Source organism: Apostichopus japonicus, chromosome 2, assembly GCF_037975245.1.
Source record: "Apostichopus japonicus isolate 1M-3 chromosome 2, ASM3797524v1, whole genome shotgun sequence".
In the NCBI taxonomy this organism is placed as follows: Eukaryota; Metazoa; Echinodermata; class Holothuroidea; order Aspidochirotida; family Stichopodidae; genus Apostichopus; species Apostichopus japonicus.
This window is the reverse complement of record NC_092562.1, coordinates 29,260,241-29,277,315: the sequence shown is the minus strand read 5'-3', so window position 1 is coordinate 29,277,315 and position 17,075 is coordinate 29,260,241. Positions and strand designations below refer to the sequence as shown.

General features: G+C 38.0%; 3 protein-coding genes across 3 annotated transcripts in view; 1 reads left to right on the top strand and 2 right to left on the bottom strand.

The window, feature by feature from the left end:
* LOC139955309 (uncharacterized) overlaps positions 1-5,332 on the bottom strand; it is a 53,029-nt gene extending 47,697 nt beyond the window's left edge. The window contains exon 1 of the mRNA XM_071955123.1: positions 4,970-5,332. The gene's annotated coding sequence lies outside the window, so the exon portion shown is untranslated. The remainder of the gene's footprint in view (positions 1-4,969) is intronic.
* Positions 5,333-7,903: 2,571 nt separating this feature from the next.
* On the top strand, positions 7,904-10,414 carry LOC139955225 (uncharacterized). Its single transcript, XM_071955117.1, has 2 exons — positions 7,904-8,113; positions 9,442-10,414. The coding sequence occupies exons 1-2, from the start codon at positions 7,980-7,982 to the stop codon at positions 10,361-10,363; spliced, it is 1,056 nt and encodes a 351-aa protein (XP_071811218.1). The 5' UTR covers positions 7,904-7,979; the 3' UTR covers positions 10,364-10,414.
* Positions 10,415-11,668: 1,254 nt separating this feature from the next.
* On the bottom strand, positions 11,669-16,841 carry LOC139955209 (NXPE family member 3-like). Its single transcript, XM_071955116.1, has 4 exons — positions 16,388-16,841; positions 14,612-15,360; positions 13,868-13,920; positions 11,669-13,474 (listed from the first exon to the last, which is right to left on the bottom strand). Exons 1-4 carry the CDS (start codon positions 16,511-16,513, stop codon positions 12,714-12,716), a joined length of 1,689 nt encoding a protein of 562 aa, XP_071811217.1. The 5' UTR covers positions 16,514-16,841; the 3' UTR covers positions 11,669-12,713.
* Positions 16,842-17,075: the final 234 nt, after the last annotated feature.

Below are 17,075 nucleotides of genomic sequence, written 5' to 3'. Positions count from 1 at the left end.
GGTCAGGAGGGGCGAGAATGGTCTGTATGGGGCGCTTTCGACACTATCTAAGCGGAGCGCCACCACTGGTTGGCGCGTAGCGTACAGAAAATTTTTGAGTAAAGATACTCCCTAGATCGCCGGAAATGACCCTTTCCTGGCCTGGCTAATTTGCAGATAAACGAAGAAATAATAGGTGTCATCGCCAAATTACACCAACAAAATGTGACAAATGTCAATAAGTAGATGAGAGCGCAATAAAAAAGTCAATAATCTAGAATAAGTAAAAAGTGGTAAAGAGCTGAAAAGGGCGCCAGCAGTCTATTTGAGTCCCCCCTGCGGGGGGGGGCTTCCGCCCCTGACTGTATGGACGCTCCGCCACTGCCTCTGAACGCCATCACGAATATGGGGAACATATTCTGCATGATATCCATTGGATGTATTGTTTTAAACACTAAGAGTCAATCGTTGGTTAATTGCTTTTAAGCTGAGTATGCAACGTTTATAGTTGGAATATCTTGAGAAACATTGATAACTAGCACTCCTCGTGCCCTCTATACCCCCCCCACCCCGGACTCCAACACATCAAATTCAAAATCTGCGTAAAGTCATTCTTTAAAGTATACTATATGTCAACATATATACGAGTATTAAACTATCATTTATTTTAATCTCTTACAAATTTAATATTGTTGAAAATGCAAATAGCAATTACTGTTATAAAATTATGAAACCTTTTTTACATTTATCTACCGATATTGCTTGACGTCGTTTATTGTTATAGAATTATTGGATACACAAGTGTCAAAAGCCGCCTATCAAGCGGAAAGTCTTTCTTCGAATTTGATACCGCTCATATCGTGAGCAAATGGAACACCATTTAATGCCCAATCTTTTATTCATCCGTCGACTAAAGAATTAAGCTTACCTCGTGACGCCTACTTCATTATATCATTCGTTTTCTAGAGATCCTAAGTGCTCGCATTTCCTTTCTGCCTTAAACCACATCGACATATCAAAAGCATAGTTCCTGCTTAAAATCACTCGACTTTGATCATTTGGTTAGATTCCCCGCCCATTTTAAGCAGTAGCTCATGTAAATGCCATCAACTAATGACTTCATACGCGAAATGGAAGAAATGGAAAATTTTGAAAATTTGATTGTTAGAAGGTCATAAATAACTTGCTGAGGTAGTCAGCACTAATGGACGAATATGTCACAGAGTGTAGTTGTTGGGCATTCAGTGAACGTTTAGCAGATTGCAATAACCCTATAAAACCTGTTTTCATGTTAAGTCTTTCTGTACATCTCTGTTTAGTAGTGTCAAGTTAATGTTAACTGTAATAGTAACAGTGTTATCATGGTATATTGGCTTTATGTTTACATTACGAGATAGGAATATTATAGATTAACGATAGTAAAGAGATATTATTATCAATTATTAGCTGTCGGACTACATCAGAAATTAAAGTTACATGTATTTCCGGTTCAACTGAATATACCTTGAGGGTGGTGTGTGATGTAAGGTGGGAGGGAGCCGAAGTGGGGAGGGGGGGGTGCGTTGGAGAAGTAATATTTGTATAGGGATTGTTGGGATTGGACCCCAAAACAAACGCTTCATCGCCGAATTGATGATCTAAATACCATAGCCCCGGTGTGCATAATTGATGCTAGTGTTGAGATTGGGCACCCTAACGCTACCTCACCGATGTGATGAACTAACAACCGTTATCCCCATCTGCATGGGTACTGCTAGTGTTGGGATTGCGCACCCTAACGCTACCTCACCGATGTGATGAACTAACAACCGTTATCCCCATCTGCATGGGTACTGCTAGTGTTGGGATTGGGCACCCTAACGCTACCTCACCGATGTGATGAACTAACAACCGTCATCCCCATCTGCATGGGTACTGCTAGTGTTGGGATTGGGCACTAAAACGCTATTTCTCCGAATTGATATATACTAACAACCCTATAGTCCCCTTGTGAATTGGGACATTTAGCGTTTGGAGTAGACACTAAAACAAACGCTACTTCATCAAATTCATGCACTAACAACCCCTACCCCCTCACACCCCCTCCCAATTATTCTGTACATATTTAGGGTTACTTTGTCAGTATTTGATCATGGCACTCAATATGCTTTGTTTAATCTTCTTCTCTTTGTTTCGATTCTATTGAAACGATCAGTCTCAGCATACTTGTATGTAATACACATGACATTCTCGAAAACTTCACACTTAATTACTATCGTAATGATAAACGTAATAGTATGTTCACTTCTACTCTGTTGAGGCGACTTTACAGGCATTATGAAGAAATAATTATTCTTAATTAAGGCTGTTGCGTTATCTATCTGCAATCAGGAAGCGTCTCCCGTAATACAATAGTCATTAGTAATAATTAGCAAATACCATGTCACATTATTGCCAGTGTTTTGTAAAAAGAAGTAGTTCACAAATCAAGAACTTCAATTTTCAAAGAAGAAGAAGAAGAAGAAGAAGAAGAAGAAGAAGAAGAAGAAGAAGAAGAAGAAGAAGAAGAAGAAGAAGAAGAAGAAGAAGAAGAAGAAGAAGAAGAAGAAGAAGAAGAAGAAGAAGAAGAAGAAGAAGAAGAAGAAGAAGAAGAAGAAGAAGAAGAAGAACAAAGGGAAGAAATAAAAAGAAATAAAACAATACTATCACACATAGGTAAACCACACAACATTTGTTTTCAAGCTAGATGCATGGGCGGGATTACGGGGGGCAAGAGGGGGCATTTGCCCCCCCCCCCCACTTTTTCCCAAACCTTAATTTACTTTTTTTGTCGTTTTTGTAGACAAATGTGCACAACCCTAATCGAAATTATTCCCTATCAAATAGGCCTATTTGTTTCGAATCTTAGCCGAATTTGTGTTTAACATCGTAACATGTAGCATGAATAACTGGAGCTGGAGCTAGCACATGGTTCGCAGCACAGGTTCCTGCACGAATCCTGGAGCTAACACACTAGCGATTCAATTCTGCATGTGATGAATCCGCGGCATGTGCTACAGTGCTAGCTTCAGGAATTGATTTTCAACGTTGCTGCTCTACTGAATGCGTTGAATAACTAAATCCAGAGAAACGATTTACAAAAGCCAGAATTGCATATTGGGTATATCAATAATTAAGTTCAATACACTGACACATGACACACACCCCACCCCACCCCCAGTGGTCTAGCCCTTCATGAACAGTAAGTAACATTCAAGTATTTATTATGAATTTCTATGTTGCCTGATAATATGGCAATAGTTCAAAAATAATGCTGGTACAGTACTGCCAGGTAATAATTTCATTTTCAAATCTCAGCCAGTACTATGAAATGACCCGTAAATATATTGCTCCATGATACACCTAGTCACATTGTAAAATCCAAACAGTCACCCCGCCTCGACTTCAGTGGCGACGGAACCGGTAGACTTGAGGGGCTTATCCCCCATAAAAAAGTGTGGGGGGTAAAGGTATGTTCAGCCCCTAATATTTGCCAAGTTCTCCAAGAAGTGGGGACCGCGGGGAGAATTTCGAAGTGGGTGCTGAACATATTCTTGATCGGTCCAATGCACAATATAATAAATAATTTTAGGGGGAAAGAACTGTCGAGATGCGATTTATTGTTACCAGAGGTGTCATATTTGCTGATCTAGGATTTCCTTTTTGCTTAAATTTCGACACGCCGCGCCAACTGATGGTGGTGCACCGTCTAAATAGTGACGTATAAGCCTCAGTTGTGCATCACCATATAAGTTCTTCTATCTGTCCTCCCTAACTTTACACACGTTCATTAATTGTTTAGATGCAATTTAAAGCCTATATGGGTGTTAATTTTACCGATCTAAGGGTTCCTTTCATCAAAAATTTCGACGATCCTTGCCAACTGATGATGGCGCTCCGCTTAGATAGTGACGTATAACAAAAGTTGTACATCACCATCTGACCATATGTTCTACTATCAATCCTCTTCAAATTTTTAAACGATAATTAACTATCTAGATACAATTGCAGACATGAGATCCATATTTCAAGGATGGGTACATGCAGCTTAGAGCACTCGGGAAGTGCCATTTCCGGCCATCTGGAGGGTTTGTAAAGCCCAAAAATTTCTTGTACGCTCCGCGCCAACCGATGGTGGCGCTCCGCTTAGATAGTCTTGCTGGCAGGTTTGCCCCCCCACTTTCACAACTCAAATCCCGCCCCTGGCTAGATGTATATGTAAGAGTTTAACAGCCTAGCCCATTCATCAATTTAACGCAGTGAAACAATAGTGGACTAATTATCTATAAGTGGTTAGGTTACATAAAGCTAATTTTCCCTTGATTCATTAACACTTTCAATTAACTGTATTGAATTGTGGATAGGAATTCTGCAAGGGAAGCTTTGTAGCTAGTAGTTAGTTATAAGTTACTAAACGCAACCCAGGCTGCCAATGGTATGTATACACAGCATATATATTATACCATGGAGCTATAAACCTAGCTCTATGATTATACTATAGGCTAATAAGTTACACAGTCATGTGCCATATTACTGATCATGAGACCACATAGGCCCTATCTTTGACAGGCAGACATAAAAAGATAAAGATAAAGGGAATTAAACATCATTCATTGCTTACAAATCGAACATATTTATTCATCATTATTCATCTGCAGATATGGGCCCCTCTCTTCATTCGTCAGGTTCAAATTCTCAAATCTATAAACTATATCCATAATTGCAATACTCCGATACGTGTCCTATACGTGAATTTTTCAAGCATAGCCATTGTATCATAATACACAGATTGAATCGATACAGATAACAATATTGGTGAGTATACGATATAGGCAATATGTAGTAACTACTGCAACAACATACTGATCGAAACGTCGCTACCGAAACTGTTTGATAAGCAAAACGTAAAACAACTTTTACCGGAATATTAATTAAAGTTAGCTGCTGACGTATATAGTTATATGCAACTTACCACCGTTACAACAGCAGAAAGTTCCCGCCACTGATTCCCCCCGTGTAAAATCAACAAGGAGGCAGAATGGAATTACAGTACAACTTTCCAAGTGGAGAGACCAAATCCTAGAAGTTCACTGTTTCCTCAAACGATACTCAACGTTAATACGTAGATGTGTGAATCTGTAGCATAGCTGATGTTTTGATAGATTGAAGACGATCATGCCGAGAATGATCAAACCCGCAGCTATACAGTTGTACTGGATTCGACACAGCTTGTTTTTAGATGTCCGCGTCGTCACAATACACACACACAGATGTTCTTTGAAACTCCTCGACGACACAAAATGCATGAAATGCATTCATTAACAGCGGTTGCCTTGACAACGCAGTTTCCTCTGAAAAGAATAGTATTACGAAGACAATCTATTATAGACCTGCAAATCTGCCTATGATGGAAATAGAGGGCGGCATACCAATTATAAGATAATTTCCATTCGGTTCAAACATATGTATCTCTACGACCTGCGTTATCATTCGAGCTATTACGGCAGGTTTGAAAGGACATCATTAATCAACTTATTGTTGAATTGTTTTTTTAGTTAAGTTTTCATTCTTTGCCTTTCAAAAATGTATAACCATTTCCCCAAATCTGCAGCGATTTAATATTTATATTTCAGTGTACATGTCTCGTGAACTTTAAGTGCGGGGATGGAAAAGCGAATAAATGCTTTTGAAATGAACTTTATCAGGAGACTTCTCCAGATCCATTGCACTTCGCACACCCCACGAACAAGCAAGTATGGCAAATAATGGAGAGTTTCAGAGGGGAGCATGAACCCCTCCTATCAGTGGTGAAAAGAAGGAAACTTCAGTGGTTTGGTCATGTGATTAGACAGAAGAACAGCCTGGCAAACACTATATTGGAAGGAGGGACAGATGGGGTACGAAGGAGAGGCAGGTCGGTTAAAATTCGGATTGACAACATGAAAACCTGGACTGGGATGAACTTCAACCAGCTCATAAGAACAGTTGACGATCGTGAATTGTGGAAAGCTTGTGTCGTGTCATCATGTCGCCCCAACGGCCCTCAAGCTATGGGACATAGATAGATAGATACTACAAGTCTTGTCTCGTCATCGATTCGACCGTGGAATGCCAAATCATGCTGGAATGTGCCATTATTGGTCATGTGAGTGCCGCAAAAATGACGTCACCAATCAAACTAGTGTTATTACAATGCTGAAAGATAGCCTACAGTGATTTTCCCGAGTTGATGATTTCGAAGCACAAAACAAAAGCTCTGCATGTGTTTACACTTCCGTTTTTGAGGGGATGGGGTGTGGAGGGGAATGTATGCTTTTCCAGCGGGTGAGGGCTGACTTATAGTTTTGCGGTCATATTCTTTCGCCCACCCCCCCCCCCATGGCTAAGCCATTTGTCCATATGTTATAGGGCTCCAGTGGATCGGTAGGTTACCTTGCCTGAATTCAAGGACAGGCATTAAGTCGTTGGACTGTTCTTGATTTGTAATTATCTGCTTTCAATTATAAACATATTTATTAATTTTGTTTTGGGGGTCGGGGCAGCAGAAGGGTGGCGCAGGGGTGCGGAGGGTGGGAGTCAAATCCTGGCCGATCTTAGGATCTTCCCTCTACAGTGTTAATTTGGAGATTGGAAAATCCAACCTATTATTAGTATTAGGCTTCATTTCGTAAATTATATATTTCTTGTCAACTATACTTATTTTGATTTTCTTTATAATTTGGAAATTTTGATGTTTTATTATGTAAGTGGAATATTAAGTTTTAATAGTAACTTTTTATTTCGTATTTTTTTTTTTGGTAGTAAGTGCCAATATTTATGAAGAAAGCTTTGCTTAATTTGTTGAATATTCTTCGATTTTTTGAAAAAAAATGAAGGAAATGAGAAATATGAAAAGATCATTGATCGCCCCGCACTCCTTTAAATTTCTGTGTGTCGATGCAGGTTATTACTAAAACATATAAACGACCAAAGGAGTGAGAAAACTTCTTTATAGCTAGTCTCCTTTACTTAAAGTAAACGTGTGTGTGAGGGGGAGGGGGGGGGGGGACGCAATGCAATAAGTGCCCCATTTCAAAAGTTGGCTAGGGATGGGCATGTCACCCATCCCCACCACATTCCCCACAAGTCAATGCCTATTCACTTACGTATCGTACACTGTTTTGTGAAAATCTTAAGATTGGTCGGGTATGGTATATTGTAGCCAGTGATGAGGGATACAAACATCTTAGTGCCCGTTTTTTGTTAACTGTTGAAAAATAGTGCTCTTTTGATGAAAAATCATACAGAAAAGGTCTGCAAACTTTTAGTGAAAAAGTTCCTAGACAGATCCTGAATCTTGTGGTACAGAATGCATAGAGGGTCAATAATGTTACGGCCATTGACGGTGTTTTGGTGGCTTGCCCGATGTTTTTGCATCCGCACATTCAGTGTGTCCAAAATGTACGGCGGCGGCTAAATGCACGGCTGGAATTTGTATGTGATAAATGGCCAAATGGTATTGGTCAAGACCTTACCTAGTAATAGAAAGCCTAAATAAAACCTGTGGGTATCGCAGCTTTCGCTATACTGCTGTGAAAATAGTTCTTTTTCGCGCCCTCACATCCTAGAATTTTAATTTATACTACTACTAGATTAAACTCGTGCACAGAAAACTATCGAGTAAAAGCCAAATGAAAGCGCGCCTACTGTTGCCAGTATATATATATAGCGACGATAGCAAGTACCGTACAGCTACTCCCGCACCCCCCCCCCCCACCCACCCCTCCCCCACACAATTCTTGTCCTGAAGGAACAGCTAGACTCAACCGGCTAACACGTACCGTACAGTGCGAACGCTTTGACCAAGACTAATGGTTAAGTTGAACCGATTGCTCTATGCACACCGAATGTGTGGTTGAATGCACAGCTAACTTCAAAAGCGTGGTAAATGGTTCGAGCAGCTCGAAAATGTGGCTGAGTGTGCGATCAATTTCAAACTGGGCATGATTACTGAAATATCCGATACTGCTCGCTTACACACAACTACATCACACTATATTTCTGTGTGCCGCTTGGGACTACATAGAGGTATATTCGAGAGGTTTATTATTCAGGGCAAACGGACATTGATTAATTGGTAATCTTTCGGATTACATAAGTTGTTTATTGTACCTTCTGTACTATATGGTGTTCGCCTGTGAAACACATTACATACATAGCCTGTCTTGCGTAACATAGCCTAGCCTACGTTTCGAATGTCCGCCCGCATTTTTATCATTGTTATGATCACGGTACCAGTGTTACTGTAGTCCGACTAAACAAATGCAGTGTGAGGTTTAAGCAACAACGTTTTCATGATGAACAAGTTAACAACTGTCATTGCATCTATTATCAAAGCAAATTTACATGTTATAACTCAACAGCTATGTACTGTTGAACTCATTGTAGGCCTACTGTACATTTATTTGTGACTGCATACATTTTGATTGCTTGATTGTGTTCAAATTCTCAGACAAGGTTAGGCTGGATATAATTTCATTGATAAATCAATGAATAATTTCATATAGTATGTATAGCTAAATGCTAGGCTCACACTCACAGTATATGCAAAATGGGCAAAGTGCAACAATGTATAACCTAGTGGAGTTTCACACATGCACCATCATATTTTATATGAGACTAGTTTAGAGCCTTCAGATTTGAACTCTAAACTATTTCCTGTTAATTTCTGTAAATATGCATAGCAAAAGTTTAAAATTTGCCTTAGAAACATGGTTTGCTACAAGCTCACCATGGTGACAATTTTGCAACATCCGTAATTATTTTGATGGAAACTAACATTTCAGGGAACTATATCTCCAACTTTTGCTAACTAGAGCTCTCCTAATCCTACAACCTTCCAACGAAATTTGTCTTCGGGACCCATTCATTGTAGTGTTACCGCAGTTTCTGTGTTTGTATCATTTATTCAGACTTTTGACAAAATATGTGAAGGCCATTCATGGTGAAATCATGGTTGGTCGCCTTTCTGATGTACAGTATGTCATTTAATGTAACAATGTATGCTTGTCAAATCAGAGTGATAAGTATAAAAAACCTTGAGAAATGGAGTCTTTAAAGTCACATTTCAGTATGTATGTTTGTGTTCCTTTGGTAAACATGTACAAGACTAGTTTTATATTTTATTAAGAACAAAAATCCAAATATTTTGTACTGTACTGGAAACATAGCCAAATTAATCTGAGGTCCCCAGGCTTTATACTGATTTCAGGATTACGCAAGTCAATAACTTGAGGTTAAGTTAAATACTTTTATATTTTCTGCAGTATTACAGTCTATATTCTCATACATGCAATGTGACAAAAATCGCTAACCCATTTGGCCTTTCCTGGTACTGCTTGTTGTCTACTGTATGGTTTGCCAATAAATTGTATTAATTATGATTATTATTTTTTTGGTTAACAGTCTTGTTCTTTGGACCAATGCAGTGGTACCAAATATGGAATACACCGATGAAGCAGCCACATTTTGTCTGAGTGAAGAAGAAGCATTTTCATTTATTGAAGATGTTCTGGCCGTTCGAAATGCTCGTCAAAAACTTGAATGTGATCGACTGGCTTTCCTAGACTCTCTGATACATTCGATGTATCAAACTATACCGTTCCAATCGCTTTATAGATGTAGTATCCCTGCGAAGGAAAGACACAGACCGCCATTCTCTATTATAAAACAAAATATGATGAAGAAGTATGGAGGCACATGTGAAACCATACAACCATTTTTCAAGTGTTTATTGGATGCACTTGGTTTTAAAACTGACCTGTTCCCGGGATCTATTTTGGGAAATGTTGATGGACATACAGGAATTGTGGTGCACAACTTGGAATTTCATGGAAGTAAGCACATGGTAGAAGTGGGATGTGCATGTCCCGTGTTAACAGCCATACCGTTAAACTTTGAGAAGGAATCCCAGATGTATTCACACTCGTTTTTAACACACAAGTACCTTCGAAGAGCAGACGGCATTTTGGAATGGCTCCACCGATCCAAAGACGGGGACAGTGGTTGGTTTAAATTTGCCGAATTGAATATATCCAGACTTGTTGACATATCGTACTTTTTCGTGAAAAACGAAGCTGATTATACTGACCCTTCTAATAAATTCAACTGTGGTGTGTGGGCAGTTCGAATGAATGGAAACCGATTCTTTGCTGTGAAAGGAAGCACCATCAAATGGAGTGAGGAACAGGACCAACAATTACTAAGCCAGAATATTGGATCAAAGGAGGAGTTGAAAGCAATACTTCATAAGAACTTCCCACAATTTCCTCTTAGAATGATTGAACAAGCTCTTTCAAATACCAGGCAAAGCATTTCTCCTTCATAAATTCAGTCAATATTAAATTTTTATATCTGAACAATATATTTGTAAAACATCCATTTGGTGTCATTTTACCTTATTTCCACCGACTTGTATGTTTGGTATCAGCTAAAACAATGTGAAGGTTCTTGTAAGGGCTGTTTGCGATATCATGTCGTTATAATTGGGTATTAATTAAATCCTTTCTAAATTTTCAAGTTATCCCCGAACCTTGAAGTTCAGGAACTCACTGTTTGGAATCCTGTATTATAGTTTACTGCTATACTGCAAGCAAACCTGTGTCTCTGATATATTAATAATTCCCCAATTAAAAAATATGTGTTCATTTCTTGATATATTATTTTATATATATTATTATATATATAGATATATATTTATTTTGTGCAATATCATTTTGATGAAGGAACTACAGTATTACAGTTCAAATTAATTACCTTATTTATAAAATCCTAAAGACATGAAGACAAATAAATGTATTACTCTGTTACTATCTGTTGCTATATATATATATATATATATATATATATATATATATATATATATATATATCGTTAGTTCTTGGGCGTAAAGTTTTAAACTATCTGTTTAGTGTGATGACCAGGGATACTGCTTAATAATCTCTCTTCAAACTAAAACAATAATTCAATAAGGTATGAGTCCATTCCCGCTTGGATTGTACTTTACTTTTGATCTTAAACATATTCACATTCAGCAATAGGTAGCAGTGACTAACAAACTAACTAAAGTAGTAAAGAAAACGGTCCCCGTATCAGAAATAGGTTTGATACACCTTGGAGTAGCGAGGGTGTGTATAATTGGGTCAACACTCAACAGGACCGCGTACGCTGAATATTGAAACTAACGCGTGCAACAACGAACTTCTTCCAATTTCATCTCTTTTTCAGTGACCATTTAACAAAACATGTAAACAGGAAACAACTCCAGTATATGCGCGTGTAGAAGTCGCTATGTCTTGCGGTTCTTCGACGTAGGGAAATTATAAACGAATAGATATTCGCTGAACTGTATCGTTTTGACCGGAAAAGGAAGAGACCCTAAAGAGGTGAGATTAAATGAATAAGTATACATGGACAAAATATGAAAATTTCTGACCATGAAGAAGATGGGACGTGGAGAAGAGTTCGTAGGTCTGAAATGGGTGGGGGGTGGGGGTTGGGTCACTTGTTTCAATATGGTGACCGATGTGGGCATATAGCGTGTAATGCTCCACATAGCCGTTGTCAGGTGAAACCGAGCAACGAGCATCTTATCCATGACCTTAGTTCCACTAGGTTAGCCAATGGGCGGGGGGGGGGGGGGGGTGTGGAGGATGGTATCTAGATTCATCGGCACAAGGTGGTTGCGTACATAAAGGGAAATAAAGCCAGGCTGGTCAGCTGAACTTGCCGTCACGCGATCTATAAATAAATTATGAGACAAAGGGAAAATTGTCTTTCAGGAGTTTATTTGTTGGAACCCCGACTGAAAGGTTCAAGCAGTAGCGTAAGAACCATTATAAAAGTAAGGGACAGAAAACAGGTTGACTTTTAGGTCTTTATCAAAAGAAGTGTTTGTTAATCCCAGTATTTCAGTTTTTCTTCACTTGTGTGAAGAATGAACGTATTATGAGAAAAATGAAATCTGAAAATTTATTATTTGACTGCAAGGCATGTTTTTGCTAATTAATGTAAACGAACCAGCTGCTGCATGATTTAGCATTTCCGTACATGGATTGCATCCTGGGTTGTAAAAGTGTCTGGAGCAGAAAAAACTGCCCCTTCCGCCCCCCTAACTATCAAAGTGACGATGAGGGGTGGCTCGCTTGTCCCCCTTTTTCCTACTATTTTGTTAAAGAAAATTCATAAAAGTAAAGACATAAAAGTTAAAATAAATATTATATCAAATTTGTCTCTCTTTGCTCGATGTAAGCGAATAGATTTACAAGCTGCGTTTTAGTTTTAAAAAGAATTTTCTCGATTCTAAACCAACTCTTACTACCCTTCGCATGATAATGAAAACTGCACTTTTAAGATAATCTGCTATAGCAACAAATTTAAATATCGCTCTTAAACAAGAAAACACTCACACTTTCATAAAACGGATGCCATGTGATTCGGAAAGGATCTTGGGTTCCTTGTTGTCGATTTTATTTCCCCCTTTTTTCATTATTCATTTTTATTCATTTATTATTCACTCCCTCTTACAATGCTTTGTATAATTTCTGTTGAGGAATATTTTACGTCGGTAATCCTTAATTTCCTTTTTTCAAAAATTGCTCTAGAATCTAACCTGGAATATATTGAAAGGAAAGGAATAAATGGTCTACGGCATCAGATATATATGTTGTTTTGGTTATTCAACAAACCAAAGAGAGAAATAAATGCATCTCTTCCTTTAGCACCTCTGGTGTTACGTCTTTCAGTTTTCCCCATGAAGCTGCTTGCTCCAAGTCGTAAACGTCCATGAAATATACACCAGATCCTTCGAAGACTTCCCTCTGTACATTATCCATATGCTGATATATTCCTTGCATTTTGTAATCATCTGTGAAGAATGGAGGGCTCATAAGAACAATTTTGCCAAAAGGCATCCTCTTTAGAAATTGGACCGTTGCCTCTCTTAGATGCTCAAGATATTCTCGATAAGCATCGACCTGCCAATATTGGAGATGGTAAGAGGGGCCAACAAGTAACACCGACTTGCTTGCATTGTTAGACAATGAATTCATCAATTCAGCTTCGTAACTACTACTCGCCTGAAACATATCGGTTGATTTTGTCTCTCCTGTGAAAGGATGCGGTTTATAAAATAGAGAAATGTTATACCCACTCTCCTGAAATGATACATTCTGAAATGTATTAAAACCGTTGATAGTGTCATTTTGTGTGACATTGAGTACGTTCAACAATGTTAGCGCTCTCTGTTGGAGATGATTGTCTCCCAGGAAGTACATTGAAGTATTATGAAGACATCTTAGGAATCCGGATGTACTGCTGATTGTACTGTGACATACAAATGAGTTCCAAACGCCTTCATACCAATAACCGTCTGAAAGACCTTGAGGTATATTGGGTTCACATTCCGGTACTTTGATTGGACGCCAGGCAAAAGGATGACCTGCAAATGAATGTAATTAGGGTAGTCAGGTGAGAGAAGGAAAACATAGAAAGGCACGAAGTTATTGTCTTTAGGTTCTCTTTTTTCTTCCAGAGCGAAATCACGTATATGTTCATAAAGTGGATTTTACATATCGTGTAAAGATAACGGCATATTGAAACGTTAAAGTCACAATTAAACTAAGGATGTGTAACACATCACGGGGAAGATCCTATTTAAACGTTCAAAAATTCAAGTTTAACAACATTTATAAGTGTTGAGTTAGCTATTGTAAAATTTAAACTTGGATGGGGCCTATGATCTACAACTTCATGAGGCCTTGGACGGCAAAGATGAAGTTACACTATGATTTATCTAAGGTTCAGTTAATGATCTTGGTAAGAGAGCACTCACCAATCACGGTTATTGATGGTGGTCCTTGTGAGACAACTTGGTGAGTAAGTTTCCTGCAAGAAAGAAACATTGTAATAAAAGAAAATTTTCAAAAATGTGTTAACATAAATTCTTTCGATATATTAGATATTATTACAAATTATCCATGGTTGAATTAATGATAACAAATTCTGATCTTTCTATATGTTTATAACAACTGAATATCTACTGTAATCTTTATCACGATAAAACCATAGGTAAATATTACATCATTCAATAGTTTACTTTGAATGAACAAGCGTGGTTGTACCGACCGAGTGCCTTCTGTTTTTATTGAAATCGGCTCGTTTTTATTTAAGAGCCCCCAAAACAGTTGTGAAATTGATTTGGGTTGGGGGTTGTTCAATAGTGCTCGTCACACACCCATGTATTAAGAGAAATTGTATATTTGTTCTTCAATATTTTCATTTGTAGTTTCTATCAAACGGTGAAGAACGATTTTATTCTATTCAGGTGTGCATCCAGGGGTTGCGGGGTATACTATCCCCTTCAGGTTAAAGTAGTTTAACTTCCCCTCCCCTCCATTCCCAATGCTCTACACATAGAGACGCCCGCCACACCCCTCTTTTCTAAAATCCTGGATCCAACCAAACAGATTGGTTTCAAATGACTTCGGATATTTGGAAACAATAGTTCATCTTAGATGTTGATAACTCAGTATTACAAACGTATATGCAACATATTGGACTGTATATGTTTTCTCACCTTTGAAACAAACCTGTAAGTTTGGAATCTCCAGTTGGAGGTTGCCCTCTTAGGATATTTGTGAGGGCGCTACATGGGAAAGACACTGGCTTATCACACAGTAGCCTGGCACCATACATCACGTTGGGATAGAAATATTCGCATTTATCATGCCATGTTCCGCCATATTGAATACTGCATATCATTTTTTCAGTTTTGTTATCTTTTCGATAGATTCCTCGGTAAATGGAGTTTCCTGACGAGTGGAATAATTTTCTTTTCAACAAGGAAACGGCTTCGGCAGGGTAAAGTAAAGTCACATGGAGAGTTGAGTTACCACGCCATCCTGAATACATGTACGTTGTGTATGTACCGTTACTATGGTCGATCGTTTTACCAACAGTAGCTGTACGTTCCGTTGTGGCACTTCTCATCTGCACTGACCACAAGTCTCCACCAGTAGTCCGATGCCTACCGGACGAATCTCGTGCTACTATGTGTATTGTGAACACGATTCCATGCGGTATTACACCGTCATATGGATAAGATATAGAATATGAACTTCTCGTGGCGTCTGTAATACCTAGAGAAGTTGAACCTTTGTACGTGTATCCTAAGCCATTCACTTTAACTAACTTCGATGGTAAACTGGAGGTATCAGTATTGTACAGGTGACGAGTTTTTACGTTATCCAAATCAAGTCGTGAATCTAGAAGAGAGCGTTTATCTGGAATCACATTTTCCGCTCTAGTTACAACCAGAACCGTAGACTAAGAATGGAAGAAAATATTTCATATGGCAAAATGTTGTCACAGTGATTTGCATGGTTTACAATAAACCTAAAGCAGAACCATCATTTACACAAATATTATTTATACTTAAATAGCTATCTTGCTGTCATAATTACTCTGTAAATAATAAAAAATATATGGATCCAGGTTTGTTGCAGTCATATTAAAACCGTTGCTTTAACTCGTAAAGATAGGCTGGCATTTTAACACAAATATATCACCATTATGTTTATCTAGCTAATATGAGTGTCAAACAAGAAGAACATTGAGAAATGCCATAGTTGTAGATAATATTCATTGAATGATTTTGTGACGAAACTGAAGATGGTTTTACAAATTACAAAATGCATATTAATATCATTCTTGTTCCATGTAGGCCTTAGCATAATACAGTATTGCCCAAATAAATCAGCATTCACGTTTTATCATTCATTTGCTAAATATAGCAGGGATTTCAGTTGTGATGGTGACAGAAATATTACTTTTAAAGGGGATGCTATTGTGCGACTCTTAAACAGTTTAATACAATTCGGATATATTTTGCTAAAATGAGTGAAAGTATACAGCCTGATAGATTAAACGGAGAAGCATAACACTGTGCTGTTTTAATCAAGTAAATGTTACATTACCAAATAGATGGAGACGAAGAGTTATGTTCGAATCTGATTGCATTTACTGATTTGAAACAGAAAAAATGGGTGAGTGTTTATCGAAGGAAAATTTGAAAAAACGAATGTTTAGTTTGATCGTAACCGTATTGAAAATATAGGAGTATAGATCTAAAATATCCATGATATTATGCAGATAGAGAGATAATATGTTTTTCCCAATAAAGTCCTTAGCTGCGACAATTTACCAGCCCAGGAATCTATGTATCAAACACCCTGTATTAAGTGTATACGATATGGCAACCAATGATATACATTATGTAAAATGCCATCAGATGGATCAGATGATGATATTAAATTTGAATAATTGAATGTTCTGTCAGAGAAAATCTACTTACCGAGTAGCCCGAGTGAGTCCCCAAGAAGAATGCAACCAATATAGCCACGGCGATTAAAGATATCCTAAGAGTCGCTGTTGAATGAATAGGATGTGGTGAACGGAATAAACAGCGTCGAAACCTCATTATGAGTGAAAAATTTAAATAGCTTAACAGACAGAAATTCCAGTGTATTAATTAATGTTGTATAAGAACGCATGCAATCAAGCATAGTTAGTCCACACAAGGAGTTCACAATATACTGCTATTTATCTCTCGTCATGCAGCCTAAACTAGTACGAATAATTCCCTTTGTTTGTATATATGGTTATAATGCTGCAAGCAGTGCAACCTATACTCTACTAATAATGGGACGGAATATAAAGGTAAAACTGCTACAATTGTCGTCAAATTAATGAAGTTAGGTTGAATAAGAATGGTTCATTTACAAAGGTGTCGTAGTGATATGAAGTAAACTAATACTGCATGTGTTAGAAGTAAAGGGCTAAGAATAACTGGTTTACCTTATACGTGTGATGTGTCCTTTAGTGTGCAATGGAGCATGATAGATTGATTCTCCGTAGACCTTGGGGAAAGTTGGGCTCATCCGCAACGTTTTGATTAAGTGCGCAAAGTAGTACTTAAATAACAAAATTATTCTTTCGGCTTGAACCTATTATTAATGCAACAATAAAGCAGGTCGGACAAA

Excerpts from the sequence above, each read along its gene's own strand:
- LOC139955225 (XM_071955117.1), top strand. The coding sequence starts at position 7,980 with ATGATTACTGAAATATCCGATACTGCTCGCTTACACACAACTACATCA. Across the intron at positions 8,114-9,441 it reads AAACGGACATTGATTAATTG|TCTTGTTCTTTGGACCAATG; the intron begins GTAATCTTTCGG and ends TTTGGTTAACAG.
- LOC139955209 (XM_071955116.1), bottom strand. The coding sequence starts at position 16,513 with ATGAGGTTTCGACGCTGTTTATTCCGTTCACCACATCCTATTCATTCA. Across the intron at positions 13,921-14,611 it reads CTTACAGGTTTGTTTCAAAG|GAAACTTACTCACCAAGTTG; the intron begins GTGAGAAAACAT and ends TCTTTCTTGCAG. Across the intron at positions 13,475-13,867 it reads ACCATCAATAACCGTGATTG|GTCATCCTTTTGCCTGGCGT; the intron begins GTGAGTGCTCTC and ends ATTCATTTGCAG.